The sequence below is a fragment of the Seriola aureovittata genome, chromosome 8 (assembly GCF_021018895.1).
Source record: "Seriola aureovittata isolate HTS-2021-v1 ecotype China chromosome 8, ASM2101889v1, whole genome shotgun sequence".
Taxonomy (NCBI): Eukaryota; Metazoa; Chordata; class Actinopteri; order Carangiformes; family Carangidae; genus Seriola; species Seriola aureovittata.
This window is the reverse complement of record NC_079371.1, coordinates 6142146-6161839: the sequence shown is the minus strand read 5'-3', so window position 1 is coordinate 6161839 and position 19694 is coordinate 6142146. Positions and strand designations below refer to the sequence as shown.

The 19694-nt window shown below is 33.5% G+C and overlaps 1 protein-coding gene across 1 annotated transcript; it reads right to left on the bottom strand.

Annotated features, from left to right (window-relative positions):
* Positions 1-75: 75 nt before the first annotated feature.
* smyd5 (SMYD family member 5) lies at positions 76-18332 on the bottom strand. The gene is made up of 13 exons (XM_056382931.1): positions 18177-18332; positions 16925-17033; positions 15633-15772; positions 15042-15163; positions 14590-14659; positions 4365-4469; positions 4060-4122; positions 3063-3133; positions 2845-2951; positions 2599-2655; positions 2380-2474; positions 1867-1937; positions 76-1401 (listed from the first exon to the last, which is right to left on the bottom strand). The coding sequence occupies exons 1-13, from the start codon at positions 18267-18269 to the stop codon at positions 1251-1253; spliced, it is 1254 nt and encodes a 417-aa protein (XP_056238906.1). The 5' UTR covers positions 18270-18332; the 3' UTR covers positions 76-1250.
* Between the last annotated feature and the right edge of the window lie 1362 nt (positions 18333-19694).

The following is a 19694-nucleotide window of genomic DNA, read 5'->3' as shown; positions in this document are numbered from 1 at the left end:
TTTTACCAGTACATTCTTCCGTAGCAAAGGCAGGTGGTGCATGGTGTGTAAACCACATAAACGACACAGCAGACATTCAATTTCAATGGTTTATGCCAGAGTAGTAAAAACGACAACTGCTAGGCTCCTGTTTGCTGCTGTTATAATATTTAAATTATACTTGTGACTTACAAAGCCACGTTCTCCTGTGCCACTGCACTGAACGCCAACTGAGAAAATTGGGATTGCTCTTTCAATTTTTCCAATCTTTGTTGAGTTACTGAAAATATTGGGATTTGTGATTACAGTCATTGTTGTAATATTGATTCATGTGTGGGCACCAGCAGCAGCAATTTCACTCATGTGGAACTGCGGTTTGAAATACAGTTCTCAACAAAGGGCAAACAGTTACTGACAAAGCAATTTTCCATTCAAGGTCTCCATAATACATTAAGTAAGGTTTAACTTAACCCCATAGATCATGGTATGAAAATCAAACTGTATTTCACTGGCTGGAAGCCTCCCATATGACAGGACTGTAATTACAACAGAATATAAATAAAACGCCTCTTCAATTTAGTATGCATAGTCTTGTAAGAAACCTATAAATAAAGCAAAAAAACACCTGAGAACCAATTGCCCTTTGCTTAATCACTTTGCTTTGAGAGAAGAGGAAATGATGAGCATTTTTCTGAATTGTTTAGTGGACCTGACACAGTGCAATCAGAGTTTTGTTTTGACTCTGTACTCCTGCATGTTGGATTTCACATGACACAATAACTTATGGGGATAAAGTGCTGACTTTCAACTTTAATTTACAGTTGCTCTAATCAATATATTGGCAATGAATAAAATGACTGTAATGTAATGGGTCATTTGTAAAGACCCCACAGAGAATTAGCATGTGACTATGCAGGTCTTTTATACATAGACCCCAAAAGTAAAAACAGCTGTGAACCTCAAACTCCTGAAACTTGAAAGTCAGCACTTACAACTAATAGTCTTTGCTGTACTTTAAACCCCAGTGTGCTTAAGTAGAGCCAGAACAATAAATACTTAACACTGCATACATGTGCCTTTTAAACGAAAAGCTCTTTGACCTCTATAACTGGACAAAGAATCAGTGAAATGTGCTGATGGTAAGATATTTGGACAGCTCTGGTGAAATGCAGATCATGGTTTGGCTTGGTCTTTATTCTTCAGGGCTTCATTGTTGCTTAGCGTGGCGGCAGGAATGGGAACGGCTGAGAACAATATGGGTAAGTCTTTCATCAGACATCTGTCATCTCATCTTCCATCTCATCCCCCTCTGTTTCACCTTCTGCCTCGCCTTCTTCCTCCTCTTCCTCCTCTGATGTCAAATCCAGCTCATCCATCTGGGAGACGCACTTTGGACACGAGCAGACAAACAGGTAGTTCTCCCTGGGAAGAAAATGTTCCACCAGTCATTGTTGCACTTCTAACAAGAGCTGAATTAATCACACATTTTATGCTCTGCTGATCAGAAAATCTAGTGCTGTTCATGCTTACTAGAGGAAGTGAGTGTTTAATACTGCAATTAATACTTGTGGACCAATTAATACTTTCAGCTGGTGTGATGTGGTGGAGGGAGGTTCACACCACCAACTTGGAGCGTAGCTGCACCTTTTCAAGGCTGACAATTATCACAGGATGCAGTAAAAACTAAACGCACCTCCGAGACTTGTTAAAGAAACTTGCCTGCCCTGAGTGCTGGAGCACAAGCTACAGGAGTAGCCATCAGACCTCTAACATCCCTGCTTTAAGACTGTCCACTATTGCTTGGGAGACTTTTTATTGACCCAGATGGATTTTGCAACAGTATGATCCCCATTCAAGTGATTCAGCTGACAGATTATAGATGTTTACCTCAGAATTTTGTGTCTGCTATGACGGCTTCGGTCCCGCTGACAGCAGTCCAAATAACTGATGCAGATCTCCTGAAAATTGAAGAAAACAAACAGCTGAACTGGCTGAAGAAGCACAACATCAATAAGATGAAGTTACTGAGCCTGAAAGTCTTAACAGTTTAGTCCCACAATCACGATACTAGTATTTTACAAGTGTCCCACCCCCATGCAAGAAGTTGCTCCATCCTTCCATCTCTCAACTGGTGAAATGTTATACAAAGTGCTCCTGTCTTAGCCAGCACTCAGAGCGGAGCTTTACTGTGAAAGTAGCACGGCTGCTGTGACATTACTGTGCCGTGCAGATGCAAGGCTTCTCAATCTTTCTGACAGCTTGACAAACCCACTCCAATCCTCAGAGTCTCAGGCTTCCAATACCGTCTGACAAGGGAGCACACAAAGCTAGAGTGGGATGTTCTGTCCCGTCTATCCCAGGCCAGAATTTATCACTCCAAACCCAGACGTGTCAGCTGACCTCTCCTGGGTTGATGTCACTGAGGGCACTGAGATGAAGCAGGAAATTGTTGTCAGGGAAGGACGCCTCTGCGTTGGGTATGCAGCTGTGGTTACCTGCAGGGGTCAAAGAGGCAACACAGGGGGTAATAAAGGAGTCATCTTACAGCCTCTTGACCAGAATAACAGTGTCTTTGAACTGAAGTGACATAGCTCATAACACGATATCATCTGCACTTACATGAGCTTTGAAGCAGAAACAGTCCAGAGCCCTCACAGTTTAGAAAGTCTCCCGTTTCTACAGAGAGAAAATGACAGATTATGCACATATCCTCCTCTTGTTGAGATCGACACACAGGTTGCATAATCACAGCAATGTCAGTGGGTCAAAACACTCACTCATGATATGGCCATTGCAAATCTCCTCAGTTTAGACAAAAAATGATTCACTCAAAAAGAAAAACTGCAACACAGATAAAATTGTGACCTTTCTCAATGTCCTTGTACAGCTGGTCAATAAAGGAGTCCAACTGCTCCCTCTGCTGGGCAGGAAGCTCAAGTGCATCACAAGCATGAACCCACTGACTCAGGGAGCTGGAATTGAACAGAAAGAAAATTGAGCACAAAAGAGAGAACAGCTTGAAATCCAGAGTACAGCTGGTAAGTGATGAGTTGAAGTGAAGGACAAGAGAGGAAAGAGTTTACCTGGTGCCAATGCCTTGTCCGTTGGTTCCCACCAGAGAGAACAGAGAGCGGAAACCCTCAGGAACAAACCACTGCAATACAATCGCACCTTTACTGATACATGCAGGGAAAATTCTTCATTTTATTTAAACCTTTTGTGCTGAGGTAAGAGGTCAGGGCAGCTACAGCATCACTTTACAGTTATGTCAGTTTATAAACATTATTCAGGATTAATCAACAAAAAAGGAATCAGCAATTACTCTGACAACTGACTATTTAGTCACTTTTTGAGCAAAAATGCAAAAGATATTCTGTGCAAGCCTCTGAAATGTGAGGATTTTCATTCTAAATTAAATATTTCAGGTGTTTAAACTGTTGATTAGCCATAAGAACATCTTTGAAGACCTCACCTTGAGCTCTCAACTAGAAATCATTTTCATTATGTAATATAAAAAAGAACATTTTGCACATCTATTTAGTGAAGCAGGTGCATAGGAACAGGATGAGTGAATTCAGAGTGTGCAGGATTTTTTAATTATTATCATTTAATCTGCTATTATGTGTGTAGTCCATAAAATGTTAGAAGATAATGAAATATTTCCATCATGAATTTCCAGAGCCCAAGGGGACTCCTTCAAATGTCCAAAAAGAATCAGTTTATAACAACATAATACAAAAATCAATAAATCCTCACATTCTAGAGGCTGAAACAAGAAATTCCTGGTGTTTCAGCTATCAAAATTGTTCACTCAATTTAGAAACCTGAGTGAAAAAATTAACATGTCGTGACATTTATACTAAAAATGACTTAATAGGTAGGACAACATTTCAGCGACAAAGCTGCTCAAATAAAATCAGAGAACTGTCGGTTCTAAAAGGCTGTAATTAGCTACCCTGAGCAACAGCCTCAGATATTACTAGCAGCTGTGCAACATTTTGTCAAAATGAATTGAATGGGTCACAATTACTGGACTGAAAACATAAAAAAGCATGGAGGCTGCATTTGAGACATACTTACCCGACTGAGATGATCATCATAAAGTGCTGCTTTGAAAAGGCTGTGTAACAACGCCAACTGCCCCTACAGAAACAATGTGAAATAAACAAATATTACATTTTACATAACAGACAACGTAAGCATTGGTGGACGCAGTGGGAATTAAAACGTGTCAGGGGAGAGTAACATTGTCATGCTGTGCTCGTTGAAATGTGAAGTACTGAGATGGTCAGAGCATGATACTGTCTTTGAGCTTGCCAGACTTGATACATTTTGCACCTCAACAACTTCCCATTTCCAGCAGAAATAACATGATGGTAACTCACTCTGAACTGCTCTCCTAGGAGCTTATGAGCAATCTCCTCTTCCTCGTTCGCCGTCCGGCTGCAGAAGTGAGAAAACAGCTTCTGCCAGTGTGCTTTGTCTTTACCCTGGAAAACATAACCAATATTAATACACTTGGTTATTATGGTGTATTTTATTGTTAGTATGTCATATTTCTTTGCTACATCTGTCAAATGTTTCTCTGCTTATTATTAAAGATAATAAATGTTTTATTTGTATGCATTTATTTCAAAGTAAGGGTCAACTGAGAACTGGTGCAAAATGAATTGCTGGTTCTATCTACACATCTTTGCCAAAATTGCATAAAGATGCATATTTCCTGCTGTGGTTGTGTGTCGTCATTTTTTGCTTAGAGGACCAATTTTGCAGGGGGGACTGCAGACCTTGTCATTTCCAGGTGTTAAGGTAGCTATACCTTGTTAAGAACACTAACAACTTCTACTGTGTGTTCTATGGAATTACATGACTAGCACATTAGAGAACATTATAATCAGAATCTAGTATTGTAGTTTGGTCTGGACCACATTCATTGCTCCAGGGGGCTCTCCCATTACCAGAGGTCACATGTGGAATGCCTCCATGTCTGAAAACACTGAAAAAAGTGTCATGCTTTAGTTGTAAAAATGACTTACTATAGTAATAATGAAAGTAAGGCATAAAAACCTCATAGTATAGTAAGGCATAAAAAATGTCATAAAAACATCAAAAGACGTCATAGTATAGTAAGGCATAAAAAAATGTCATAAAATCATCATAGTGTAGTAAGGCATAAAAATGTCATAAAATCATCATAGTGTAGTAAAGCATAAAAAACGTCATAGTATAGTAAGGCATGAAAAATGTCATAAAATCATCATAGTGTAGTAAGGCATAAAAAAACGTCATAGTATAGTAAGGAATATAAAAATGTCAAAAAAATGTCATAGTATAGTAAGGCATAAAAGACGTCATAAAACGTCATAGTATAGTAAGGCATAAAAAATGTCATGAAAACGTCATAGTATAGTAAGGCAAAAAAAATGTCATGAAAATGTCAAAATACATCATAGTATAATAAGGAAGAAAAAAATGTCATAAAATCATCATAGTGTAGTAAGACATAAAAAACGTCATAGTATAGTAAGGAATATAAAAATGTCAAAAAAATGTCATAGTATAGTAAGGCATAAAAGACGTCATAAAACGTCATAGTATAGTAAGGCATAAAAAATGTCATGAAAACGTCATAGTATAGTAAGGCAAAAAAAATGTCATGAAAATGTCAAAATACATCATAGTATAATAAGGAAGAAAAAAATGTCATAAAATCATCATAGTGTAGTAAGGCATAAAAAACATAAAATCGTAATAGTATAGTAAGGCATAAAAAACGTCATAAAAACGTCATAGTATAGTAAGGCATAAAAAATGTCATAAAATCATCATAGTGTAGTAAGGCAAAAAAAACATCATAAAATCGTAATAGTATAGTAAGGCATAAAAAACGTCATAAAAACGTCATAGTGTAGTAAGGCATAAAAAACGTCATAGTATAGTAAGGAATATAAAAATGTCAAAAAAAATGTCATAGTATAGAAAGGCATAAAAGACGACATAAAACGTCATAGTATAGTAAGGCATAAAAAATGTCATGAAAACGTCAAAATACATCATAGTATAGTAAGGCATAAAAAAGTCATAAAATCATCATAGTGTAGTAAGGCATAAAAAAGGTAATAGTATAGTAAGGCATAAAAAACATCATAAAATCGTCATAGTATAGTAAGGAATATACAAATGTCATAAAATCATCATAGTGTAGTAAAGCATAAAAAACGTCAGTATAGTAAGGCATAAAAGACGTCATAAAAACGTCATTGTATAGTAAGGCATAAAAAATGTCAAAATCATCATAGTGTAGTAAGGCATTAAAAAGGTAATAGTGTAGTAAGGCATAAAAAACGTCATAAAATCATCATAGTGTAGTAAAGCTTAAAAAAATGTCATAAAATCATCATAGTGTAGTAAGGCATAAAAAACGTCATAGTAGAGTAAGGCATAAAAAATGTCACAAAAACATTGAAATACATCAGAGTAGAGTAAGGCATAAAAAACGTCATAAAAACGTCATAGTATAGTAAGGCATAAAAATGTCATGAAAACGTCATAGTATAGTAAGGCATAAAAAATGTCATGAAAATGTCAAAATACATCATAGTATAGTAAGTAAGAAAAAAATGTCATAAAATCATCATAGTGTAGTAAAGCATAAAAAACGTCATACTATAGTATGGCATAAAAAAATGTCATAAAATCATCAAAAGACGTCATAGTATAGTAAGGCATAAAAAAATGTCATAAAATCATCATAGTGTAGTAAAGCATAAAAAACGTCATAAAATCATCATAGTGTAGTAAGGCATAAAAAACGTCATAGTATAGTAAGGAATATAAAAATGTCATAAAAACGTCGAAATACATCATAGTAGAGTAAGGCATAAAAAACGTCATAAAAACATCATAGTATAGAAGGCATAAAAATGTCATGAAAACGTCATAGTATAGTAAGGCATAAAAAATGTCATAAAATGTCAAAATACATCATAGTATAGTAAGGAAGAAAAAAATGTCATAAAATCATCATAGTGTAGTAAAGCATAAAAAACGTCATACTATAGTAGGGCATAAAAAAAATGTCATAAAATCATCAAAAGACGTCATAGTATAGTAAGGCATAAAAAAATGTCATGAAAATGTCAAAATACATCATAGTATAGTAAGGAAGAAAAAAATGTCATAAAATCATCATAGTGTAGTAAGGCATAAAAAACGTCATAAAAACGTCATAGTATAGTAAGGCATAAAAAACGTCATAGTATAGTAAGGAATATAAAAATGTCAAAAAAATGTCATAGTATAGAAAGGCATAAAAGACGACATAAAACGTCATAGTATAGTAAGGCATAAAAAATGTCATGAAAACGTCATAGTATAGTAAGGCATAAAAAATGTCATGAAAATGTCAAAATACATCATAGTATAGTAAGGAAGAAAAAAATGTCATAAAATCATCATAGTGTAGTAAAGCATAAAAAACGTCATACTATAGTAAGGCATAAAAAAAATGTCATAAAATCATCAAAAGACATCATAGTATAGTAAGGCATAAAAAAATGTCATGAAAATGTCAAAATACATCATAGTATAGTAAGGAAGAAAAAAATGTCATAAAATCATCATAGTGTAGTAAAGCATAATAAACGTCATAGTATAGTAAGGCATCAAAAATGTCATGAAAACGTCATAGTATAGTAAGGCATAAAAAATGTCATGAAAATGTCAAAATACATCATAGTATAGTAAGGAAGAAAAAAATGTCATAAAATCATCATAGTGTAGTAAAGCATAAAAAACGTCATACTATAGTAAGGCATAAAAAAATGTCATAAAATCATCAAAGTAAGACGTCATAGTATAGTAAGGCATAAAAAAATGTCATGAAAACGTCAAAATACATCATAGTATAGTAAGGCATAAAAAAATGTCATAAAAACGTCATAGTGTAGTAAAGCATAAAAAACGTCATAGTATAGTAAGGCATAAAAAAATGTCAGAAAATCATCATAGTGTAGTAAGGCATAAAAAACGTCATAGTATGGTAAGGCATAAAAAAATGTCAAAAAAATGTCATAGTATAGTAAGGCATAAAAAAAGTGTCATAAAATCATCATAGCAGAGTAAGGCATAAAAAACGTCATAGTATAGTAAGGCATAAAAAAATGTCATAAAATCATCAAAAGACGTCATAGTATAGTAAGGCATAAAAAAATGTCATGAAAATGTCAAAATACATCATAGTATAGTAAGGCATAAAAAAATGTCATAAAATCATCATAGTGTAGTAAAGCATAATAAACGTAATAGTATAGTAAGGCATAAAAAAATGTCATAAAATCATCATAGTGTAGTAAGGCATAAAAAACGTCATAAAATCATCATAGTGTAGTAAGGCATAAAAAACGTCATAGTATAGTAAGGAATATAAAAATGTCATAAAATCATCATAGTGTAGTAAAGCATAAAAAACGTCATAGTATAGTAAGGCATAAAAAATGTCATGAAAATGTCAAAATACATGATAGTATAGTAAGGCATAAAGAAATGTCATAAAATCATCATAGTGTAGTAAGGCATAGAAAAATGTCATGAAAATGTCAAAATACATCATAGCAGAGTAAGGCATAAAAAACGTCATAGTATAGTAAGGCATAAAAAAATGTCATAAAATCATCATAGTAGAGTAAGGCATAAAAAAATGTCATAAAATCATCATAGTGTAGTAAAGCATAAAAAACGTCATAGTATAGTAAGGCATGAAAAATTAAAAAAAAACATCATAGTATAGTAAGGCATAAAAAAAATGTCATAAAATCATCATAGTGTAGTAAGGCATAAAAAACGTAATAGTATAGTAAGGCATAAAAAAACGTCTAAAGAACGTCATAGTATAGTAAGGCATAAAAAATGTCATGAAAACGTCAAAATACATCATAGTATAGTAAGGCATAAAAAAATGTCATAAAAACATCATAGTGTAGTAAAGCATAAAAAACGTCATAGTATAGTAAGGCATAAAAAAATGTCAGAAAATCATCATAGTGTAGTAAGGCATAAAAAACGTCATAGTATGGTAAGGCATAAAAAAATGTCAAAAAAATGTCATAGTATAGTAAGGCATAAAAAAAGTGTCATAAAATCATCATAGCAGAGTAAGGCATAAAAAACGTCATAGTATAGTAAGGCATAAAAAAATGTCATAAAATCATCATAGTATAGTAAGGCATAAAAAAATGTCATAAAATCGTCATAGTATAGTAAGGCATGAAAAATTTCAAAAAAACGTCATAGTATAGTAAGGCATAAAAGACGTCATAAAAACGTCATAGTGTAGTAAGGCATAAAAAACATCATAAAATCGTCATAGTATAGTAAGGCATAAAAAATGTCATGAAAACATCAAAATACATCATAGTATAGTAAGGAATAAAAAAAATGTCATAAAATCATCATGGTGTAGTAAAGCTTAAAAAACGTAATAGTATAGTAAGGCATAAAAAAATGTCATAAAAACGTCATAGTGTAGTAAAGCATAAAAAACGTCATAGTATGGTAAGGCATAAAAAAAAATGTCATAAAATCATCATAGCAGAGTAAGGCATAAAAAACGTCATAGTATAGTAAGGCATAAAAAAATGTCAAAATCATCATAGTAGAGTAAGGCATAAAAAAAATGTCATAAAATCATCATAGCAGAGTAAGGCATAAAAAACGTCATAGTATAGTAAGGCATAAAAAAATGTCATAAAATCATCATAGTAGAGTAAGGCATAAAAAAAATGTCATAAAATCATCATAGTGTAGTAAAGCATAAAAAACGTCATAGTATAGTAAGGCATGAAAAATTTCAAAAAAACGTCATAGTATAGTAAGGCATAAAAAAAATGTCATAAAATCATCATAGTGTAGTAAGGCATAAAAAACGTAATAGTATAGTAAGGCATAAAAAAATGTCATAAAATCATCATAGTGTAGTAAGGCATAAAAAATGTCATGAAAACGTCAAAATACATCATAGTATAGTAAGGAATAAAAAAAAATTCATAAAATCATCATAGTGTAGTAAAGCTTAAAAAACGTAATAGTATAGTAAGGCATAAAAAAATGTCATAAAAAACGTCATAGTGTAGTAAAGCATAAAAAACGTCATAGTATAGTAAGGCATAAAAAAAATGTCAAAATCATCATAGTGTAGTAAGGCATAAAAAACGTCATAGTATAGTAAGGCATAAAAAAATGTCAAAAAAATGTCATAGTATAGTAAGGCATAAAAAAAATGTCATAAAATCATCATAGCAGAGTAAGGCATAAAAAACGTCATAGTATAGTAAGGCATAAAAAAATGTCATAAAATCATCATAGTATAGTAAGGCATAAAAAAATGTCAAAATCATCATAGTGTAGTAAAGCATAAAAAACGTCATAGTATAGTAAGGCATGAAAAATTTCAAAAAAACGTCATAGTATAGTAAGGCATAAAAAATTTCAAAAAAACGTCATAGTATAGTAAGGCATAAAAGACGTCATAAAAACGTCATAGTATAGTAAGGCATAAAAGACGTCATAAAAACGTCATAGTGTAGTAAGGCATAAAAAACATCATAAAATCGTCATAGTATAGTAAGGCATAAAAAATGTCATGAAAACATCAAAATACATCATAGTATAGTAAGGAATAAAAAAAATGTCATAAAATCATCAAAGTGTAGTAAGGCATAAAAAACGTAATAGTATAGTAAGGCATGAAAAATTTCAAAAAAACGTCATAGTATAGTAAGGCATAAAAGACGTCATAAAAACGTCATAGTGTAGTAAGGCATAAAAAACATCATAAAATCGTCATAGTATAGTAAGGCATAAAAAATGTCATGAAAACATCAAAATACATCATAGTATAGTAAGGAATAAAAAAAATGTCATAAAATCATCATGGTGTAGTAAAGCTTAAAAAACGTAATAGTATAGTAAGGCATAAAAAAATGTCATAAAAACGTCATAGTGTAGTAAAGCATAAAAAACGTCATAGTATGGTAAGGCATAAAAAAAAATGTCATAAAATCATCATAGCAGAGTAAGGCATAAAAAACGTCATAGTATAGTAAGGCATAAAAAAATGTCATAAAATCATCATAGTAGAGTAAGGCATAAAAAAAATGTCATAAAATCATCATAGCAGAGTAAGGCATAAAAAACGTCATAGTATAGTAAGGCATAAAAAAATGTCATAAAATCATCATAGTAGAGTAAGGCATAAAAAAAATGTCATAAAATCATCATAGTGTAGTAAAGCATAAAAAACGTCATAGTATAGTAAGGCATGAAAAATTTCAAAAAAACGTCATAGTATAGTAAGGCATAAAAAAAATGTCATAAAATCATCATAGTGTAGTAAGGCATAAAAAACGTAATAGTATAGTAAGGCATAAAAAAATGTCATAAAATCATCATAGTGTAGTAAGGCATAAAAAATGTCATGAAAACGTCAAAATACATCATAGTATAGTAAGGAATAAAAAAAATGTCATAAAATCATCATAGTATAGTAAGGCATGAAAAATTTCAAAAAAACGTCATAGTATAGTAAGGCATAAAAAAATGTCATAAAATCATCATAGTGTAGTAAAGCATAAAAAACGTCATACTATAGTAAGGCATAAAAAAATGTCATAAAATCATCATAGTGTAGTAAGGCATAAAAAACGTCATAAAATCATCATAGTGTAGTAAGACATAAAAAAATGTCATAAAATCATGATAGTAGGCATAAAAAAACGTCTAAAAAACGTCATAGTATAGTAAGGCATAAAAAATGTCATGAAAACGTCAAAATACATCATAGTATAGTAAGGAATAAAAAAAAATTCATAAAATCATCATAGTGTAGTAAAGCTTAAAAAACGTAATAGTATAGTAAGGCATAAAAAAATGTCATAAAAACGTCATAGTGTAGTAAAGCATAAAAAACGTCATAGTATAGTAAGGCATAAAAAAATGTCAGAAAATCATCATAGTGTAGTAAGGCATAAAAAACGTCATAGTATGGTAAGGCATAAAAAAACGTCAAAAAAATGTCATAGTATAGTAAGGCATAAAAAAAATGTCATAAAATCATCATAGCAGAGTAAGGCATAAAAAACGTCATAGTATAGTAAGGCATAAAAAAATGTCATAAAATCATCATAGTATAGTAAGGCATAAAAAAATGTCAAAATCATCATAGTGTAGTAAAGCATAAAAAACGTCATAGTATAGTAAGGCATGAAAAATTTCAAAAAAACGTCATAGTATAGTAAGGCATAAAAAATTTCAAAAAAACGTCATAGTGTAGTAAGGCATAAAAAACATCATAAAATCGTCATAGTATAGTAAGGCATAAAAAATGTCATGAAAACATCAAAAAAATGTCATAAAAAACATCATAGTATAGTAAGGAATAAAAAAAATGTCATAAAATCATCATAGTGTAGTAAGGCATAAAAAACGTCATAGTATAGTAAGGCATGAAAAATTTCAAAAAAACGTCATAGTATAGTAAGGCATAAAAGACGTCATAAAAACGTCATAGTATAGTAAGGCATAAAAAAATGTCATAAAATCATCATAGTGTAGTAAAGCATAAAAAACGTCATAGTATAGTAAGGCATGAAAAATTTCAAAAAAACGTCATAGTATAGTAAGGCATAAAAAAAATGTCATAAAATCATCATAGTGTAGTAAAGCATAAAAAACGTCATAGTGTAGTAAGGCATAAAAAAATGTCATAAAATCATCATAGTGTAGTAAGGCATAAAAAACGTCATAAAATCATCATAGTGTAGTAAGGCATAAAAAAAATGTCATAAAATCATGATAGTGTAGTAAGGCATAAAAAACATAAAATCGTCATAGTATAGTAAGGCATAAAAAAACGTCTAAAAAACGTCATAGTATAGTAAGGCATAAAAAATGTCATGAAAACGTCAAAATACATCATAGTATAGTAAGGAATAAAAAAAATGTCATAAAATCATCATAGTGTAGTAAAGCTTAAAAAACGTAATAGTATAGTAAGGCATAAAAAAATGTCATAAAAACGTCATAGTTTAGTAAAGCATAAAAAACGTCATAGTATAGTAAGGCATAAAAAAATGTCAGAAAATCATCATAGTGTAGTAAGGCATAAAAAACGTCATAGTATGGTAAGGCATAAAAAAACGTCAAAAAATCGTCATAGTATAGTAAGGCATAAAAAAATGTCATAAAATCATAGTAGAGTAAGGCATAAAAAAATGTCATAAAATCATCATAGTGTAGTAAAGCATAAAAAACGTCATAGTATAGTAAGGCATGAAAAATTTCAAAAAAACGTCATAGTACAGTAAGGCATGAAAAATTTCAAAAAAACGTCATAGTATAGTAAGGCATAAAAAACGTCATAAAATCATAGTAGAGTAAGGCATAAAAAACATAGTATAGTAAGGCATAAAAAAATGTCATAAAATCATCATAGTGTAGTAAAGCATAAAAAACGTCATAGTATAGTAAGGCATGAAAAATTTCAAAAAAACGTCATAGTATAGTAAGGCATAAAAAAAATGTCATAAAATCATCATAGTGTAGTAAAGCATAAAAAACGTCATAGTATAGTAAGGCATAAAAAAACGTCAAAAAAATGTCATAGTATCGAAGGCATAAAAAAAATGTCATAAAATCATCATAGTAGAGTAAGGCATAAAAAACATAGTATAGTAAGGCATAAAAAAAATGTCAAAATCATCATAGTAGAGTAAGGCATAAAAAAATTTCATAAAAACGTCATAGTATAGTAAGGCATAAAAATAACGTCATAAAAACGTCATAGTATAGTAAGGCATAAAAATAACGTCATAAAAACGTCATAGTATAGTAAGGCATTAAAAATGTAATAAAAACGTAATAGTAAAGTAAGGCATAAAAAACGTCATTGTATAGTAAGGCATAAAAAATGACATTAAAACATCATAGTATAGTAAGGCATAAAAACATAATGGTATAGTAAGGCATTAAAAATGTAATAAAAACGTAGTAGTACAGTAAGGCATAAAAAAAGGTCATAAAAACATCAAAATACTTCATAGTAGAGTAAGGCATAAGAAAATGCCTCCACGTATGAAAATAAACTTCATGGTTTATAGAAAACACTGGAGAAAGTAACATGCTTTAGTCTTAAAATGCATACCTTCCATATACAAGATAAACCATTTGCTTTATCTTACTTTAAACACAGTGCCACATTAAATGTTTTCAAATCAAAATGTACATCACAGAGTTTGTTTACTGAGGAAAGTCTCTACCACTCCTCACCTTACAAAAATAATTTTCACAACCTTTCTTATTTGTAATAGAAATGGCAAAGTTAATTTAAAACAAGGTTTAACACCATAAGCTTTGAATTAAAACATGATCGAACAATGGGGAGTGAGCAATAAAAAAATTACATGCAGCATGTTCTTTCCTTATACAAAAAATGTGTTTGTTGTGTTTTTAATGTGTTACAGGATACCTGCAAGATTAGTACACACACCAGACTGAAATTACTTGGGGTTTAATTCAATCAATAATTTAGGAGCTAAAAAGTAACCAGAGACTCACCTGTTTGACCACAGCTACCATTCTGGCCATAAGCATGATGCTGGAGGTCTCTGGAGGATAATGCATACTCCTGATGAGGAAACAAATTATCTTCTTTGAGGTGTACGGAAATTTGAAAAATAATTCAGTGCAGTCACGTAGGTTTACAATGAAAAATACATTCAGTGGCCATCTGTCATGCTTTTTAAGTAAGTAAGTAAGTAAGTCAGTAAGTAAGTAAGTAAGTAAGTAAGTAAGTAAGTAAGTAAGTAAATAAATAATGACCTCTGTCAAACATATAATGGAATTGACACATTTCCAACAATGGTAACTAAAACTGAACATTATAAACTTTGTCAAAAGGTGAAAGTCATGCCAGAGCTGTTGTGTTATTGGATGGTAATAGATTCTACAGGTGTACCTAATAAAGTGGTGAGTGAGTGAGTGAGTGAGTGTGAGTAATGCTCCCTCACCTCCACGCATCTTTCAGCTTGTTGATGGGGTGGTCCGGATCTTCCTTGGAGGGACCCAGACACAGAATCCGGTGGTACTGATCTGCTGCAGCTTGTCGACACTCGCTGCTACAATACATCACCTGCAGAGGGAGACAAGCTCATATCAATCACATGACACTGAAAATGAGCACAAAAAAATAAGACGACGGGACGCAAAGCGTGGAAACACTGCATAGGACAGTGAAGGCAGACAGGAAATGCCGGGACAGAGAAGGGGAATGACATGCCGCACACAGTCCGACCAGCCGTGAAGCGAACCGGTGACTCTGTGATCAGAAAATAGGTATAATCTAATATGGTGCGCCTTAACCCCACAGCCATCTGGCCACATCGCTAACAACGAGATGTTTTGGTTATCACGAAGTCTCGCGGCCCACACAGTGTACAGCAACAAGTGTCGTCATTTATGAAACATCAGAATATTCACACACATATGAACACTGGACGGGATGTCATCAAACGCAGTTCTCAATTTTAATAATGAGAAAAGGTTTACAAAATTTTAAGCCTTCAAAAATCGACAGCCCTTCAGCTGACGATCAGACTGACCTGGCACTGGGGGCAGGCTTGGTGCAGCTCTGGTCGAACACGGCAGAGCTCAGGGTGAGGAAGGCTGAGTCCAGGGATGCCGCTCAGTCTCCTCGCATTCTCCTCTGCAGTCTCCAGAGCACGTAAGCAGTACTCGCAGGCTGTGAGAGGATGACAGTGGAGCAGGTTGACAGACAACAGTATGGTAGCATATATAAACTGAACAAATTAAACAACACTCTCATATGTTGATGAGCTATTTCAAATATATGTAAACATGTACTATATTCTACATCCATCTGTCACATCAAACAGACTATATGATGCCCAGCAGACATTTTCTGGAAAAGTGAAACCTGAAGATGATGACAGAATGGACAGTGTTATCCAAATCACAGAGGAGACACTTTCTGTCCTCCTCTGGGACTGAATGAAAATGTCCCGTTCCCACAGGCAAAAGGCAAGATGTCAGATCTTAACTGAGCATAAACAGACCTCAGACCTCTGCTCAGGTCCAGGGTGACACTTTGCTCAAGATGATAAGTGTGCATAGTAACTGTATGTTGTTCTGTTCTGACCATTTTTCTTATTCATTTTCAAATAACAGAGACCTATATAAACAACATTTAGAGAATAACTGTGCAGGTTCACTGGCTCGTGAATAATTATTTAGGGCAATTATTATTTACAGATAATTATTTGAGCAATCCCAACAAAAATGTGTTAAGTCTATTGTCTATCTATTGTCTGGGGCCATTTTCTGCATACACAAGAAACAACACATAACTATTTTTGCACTTTTTGTTTGTCTATAACAACCCCATATCCCTGCATTACTTAACCTTATTTAGAACAGCTCCCAACAGCATAGTATGACAGGATCCTTCTTTCTGTTTCAAAATTAAGATGTTCATCTAAGGTAAAACTTATCCCCCTTTTCTAAAAGGCGTAATCTATTGAATTGTTCTGCGTTTTGCTGACAGGTGTTTGTAGTATTTTATCCAGCCCTTTTATTAATATGAGGGAAGGCTAAATAACAGAAACACCTCTCTGTATAATGCAATACGGTTCAACAACACATACAGTACATACAGTAATCCTCTGAAGTCATCATACAGTTGAATTAACACTTCTCTAAAACAGTTTCAACACAAACTGAGCAAAGGTTTATTGCAGGACTGTTGCATTTGACTGCTTTAATTTTAGCTTGGTGTTCCTAATAAACTGAGTATTATTAGTAGAAGATCAGTCTCATTCCTTGTTAATTTCTGCAAAGCAGCAAGTACAGCTCTCTATATATGGAGACTTCTCACCTTTATATTTATACAAGGCATTCCACAAGAACTGGGCAGAGATGAGAGGCCGCTCAATGAAAATGCTGTCTCCCTTCTTGATGCTCCTTTTTGCGAAGAGACCCTTCCCCTAAAACAAAGAGAAAATATGTTGTTGTTTATTTATTTATTTATTTGGATCCCCCATTAGCCACTACCAAGGTAGCAACTACTCTCCCTGGGGTGCACTCAAGTAAAAATTATATCATAATGCAAAACGATGTAAACTAAAAAAAAGGGATCAAGAAAATAACAAATACAAACATAAAAATTACTAACAACAATAAAAACAACAGTGACAAGTTCCACGTTTTATCTAAAATAAAACATTGCAAAACATATTTTAAAAAAATCCTTATTGGTGTACACAGTCTATCAGTCTTTCAAACACAGCAGCTTCTGCTTATCTTTCTCAACAACCACATTGTCTTTTACCTCGACCTTTTTCTCTGAGTCCATTCGTCAAACCCCTGAAGGCCTCTCCTTATAAAGGCTTGTGTTAGTTCCAAGTGTCTAACTCATACTGTCACATCATTATGATTTTGCTTTCCCCAGAGCTGTGTGCTTTAAGGTATAGATAGATAACATTAAACAGCTCTGAGTGACATAATGCAGTGTTTTTGGCTCCTAAGTGGGGTGAGATGCACCTCTACTTCAGCGCCTATGACGCTTATTGGTTTGTGTTGACTTGAATCAAATGTCAAACTCTTCGCCAACAATTATCCACCAACAAACATTTATATGAACAAATAAACAGAGCCGCCTGGTTTCTCCTCACTTTGGCCTTACTTTACTGTAAATGCCAAGTTTACACGAGTGAAATCCCTCCCGAGTGAAATATCAGGGTATTAGGAGAATAAAAACACTGTGGGGCATCAGATTTAGTTGCTTGGCACTCTAATATGACTTCTTTCATGCACCTACTACCTTATTAGGTTTCATAATGTAAAATAATACCTGCTCATCCCTGTTCCTCCAGTTTTCCCCGCAGGCTTTTCATTAAACCAACCAACAAACCAAAAGGTTTCTGGTAGTTTTTTGAACAATAACAGACACATTATTGTCCGGTCGTGTCAGATATATTGTGAGGTTCATCCAGTGTGTGACCACAGCAGCCTCTGCTCTGCTGCACACTGACACCCGACATGCGTCTGCAACTCCTCCGCTGCAGAGCCACATTCACACGCTGATCTGTCTCAGTCCCTTTATTCTGACACGATGGACTCAGTCTTACCTTAATGTTGTCTATAAATCTGACTTCCACGCAGCTGGCAACTTTACCGGGGTCCACGCAGAAGGAAAACATGTCATCCAGGGGAGCAGCCATTTTTCAGATGACCTTTCTCCTTTCAACCCTGACACTGATGTTTTATCTCCGGGGTGCGGCGGCGCGAGCAGCGAGCTCTGCTGGTGGAGCTGCAACACTGTGGGCCGTCGGCCACAGATCAACGCTGGGAACCAATAATTCCAATGCAAAATAAGCACAAGTACAACTGTTTTGTGGGCTGAAAAAGAAGAATAGGCGAAGGGAGCGCGTCTTATGCGGTTTGTCTCAATATTGTTTGTGTCAACAAATTGACATTCTGTGAGTAAATGTATAATCTGTCAACATAAAACACCTTCCACAAATACAAAGAATATATTTGAAAAGTCTTATATCTTGCAAATATAAAACAGATCTGCAAATACACAAACAAATTTCACGAATAAAAACATCTGTGAATACATTCAATTAATTTACAAATACATTAAAAACATTTGTGAATATCTTCCTCACATTTACAACTCTCAAACAGACATTTGTGACACTATTTTCTATTTCTGAAGCGAAAAAGCATTCGGGGATCTAATTTCTATGCTTCTTGACTTGCATGATACACAGAGACAAACTTTCAGCGACTCGTATCAATCGGTCGCTTTCAGAAAACACGTGACCTCCTGCTGACGACACGATTTTCGCTTTTCAAAGTAAGAGCACACTGTCTTCACAGTCTATTTCCCCAAATATTCTGCGACAAGTAATGTGCACTACATTAAGGGTTGTAAGATATGAAGTGACAGAACCCTGGTTAAGGTGTTTGATAGTATGGTTGTTGGTGTTGATATTTGTTTTGTTAAGAATTGACGTATTGGAATGTAATTGTTCTTTGTGGGCTAAGCTAACGCTAACTACTAAATCGCCACCCGTTGCCTTGGCAACAGTAAACATTCATGTCGCAGACTGAGAGCGAAAGTAGGATGCTGGATTTAATACACTGTGATGAAAATGCATCGTAAATACACCACATATCATACCCATCCAACCTGTAGAGAGATGACAGGTGTCATTTCTTTAACATTGAGTTTATTGTAATCATTCAGTCCATTTGCTGTTTACTGCATAATTGGTATTTTCTACATGTAAGCTATAATCAATTGGCATCTTCATTAGTCCTGTACAGTCACAGGAACAGCCAACTCATCTCTTTCAGATGGTAGTAGTACGGAATATGTCATAATGCACACTATATACCAAATAAGCGGAAGATGACAAAGTTAATTTATTTAAATAAAATGTATTATTATTATTATTATTATTTATCATTTGACATAGGGTTGTATGACAAGATGAGACTCCACCATGAAAAATTGGATTTTTATAACATCTTATTTATTCCCTCATTTACATATTTTTTGGTGAGTAGCATAAAGAGAACGACAACTAGCACATCTCCATATACAACATTATAGTAAATATAAATATCTTTACATA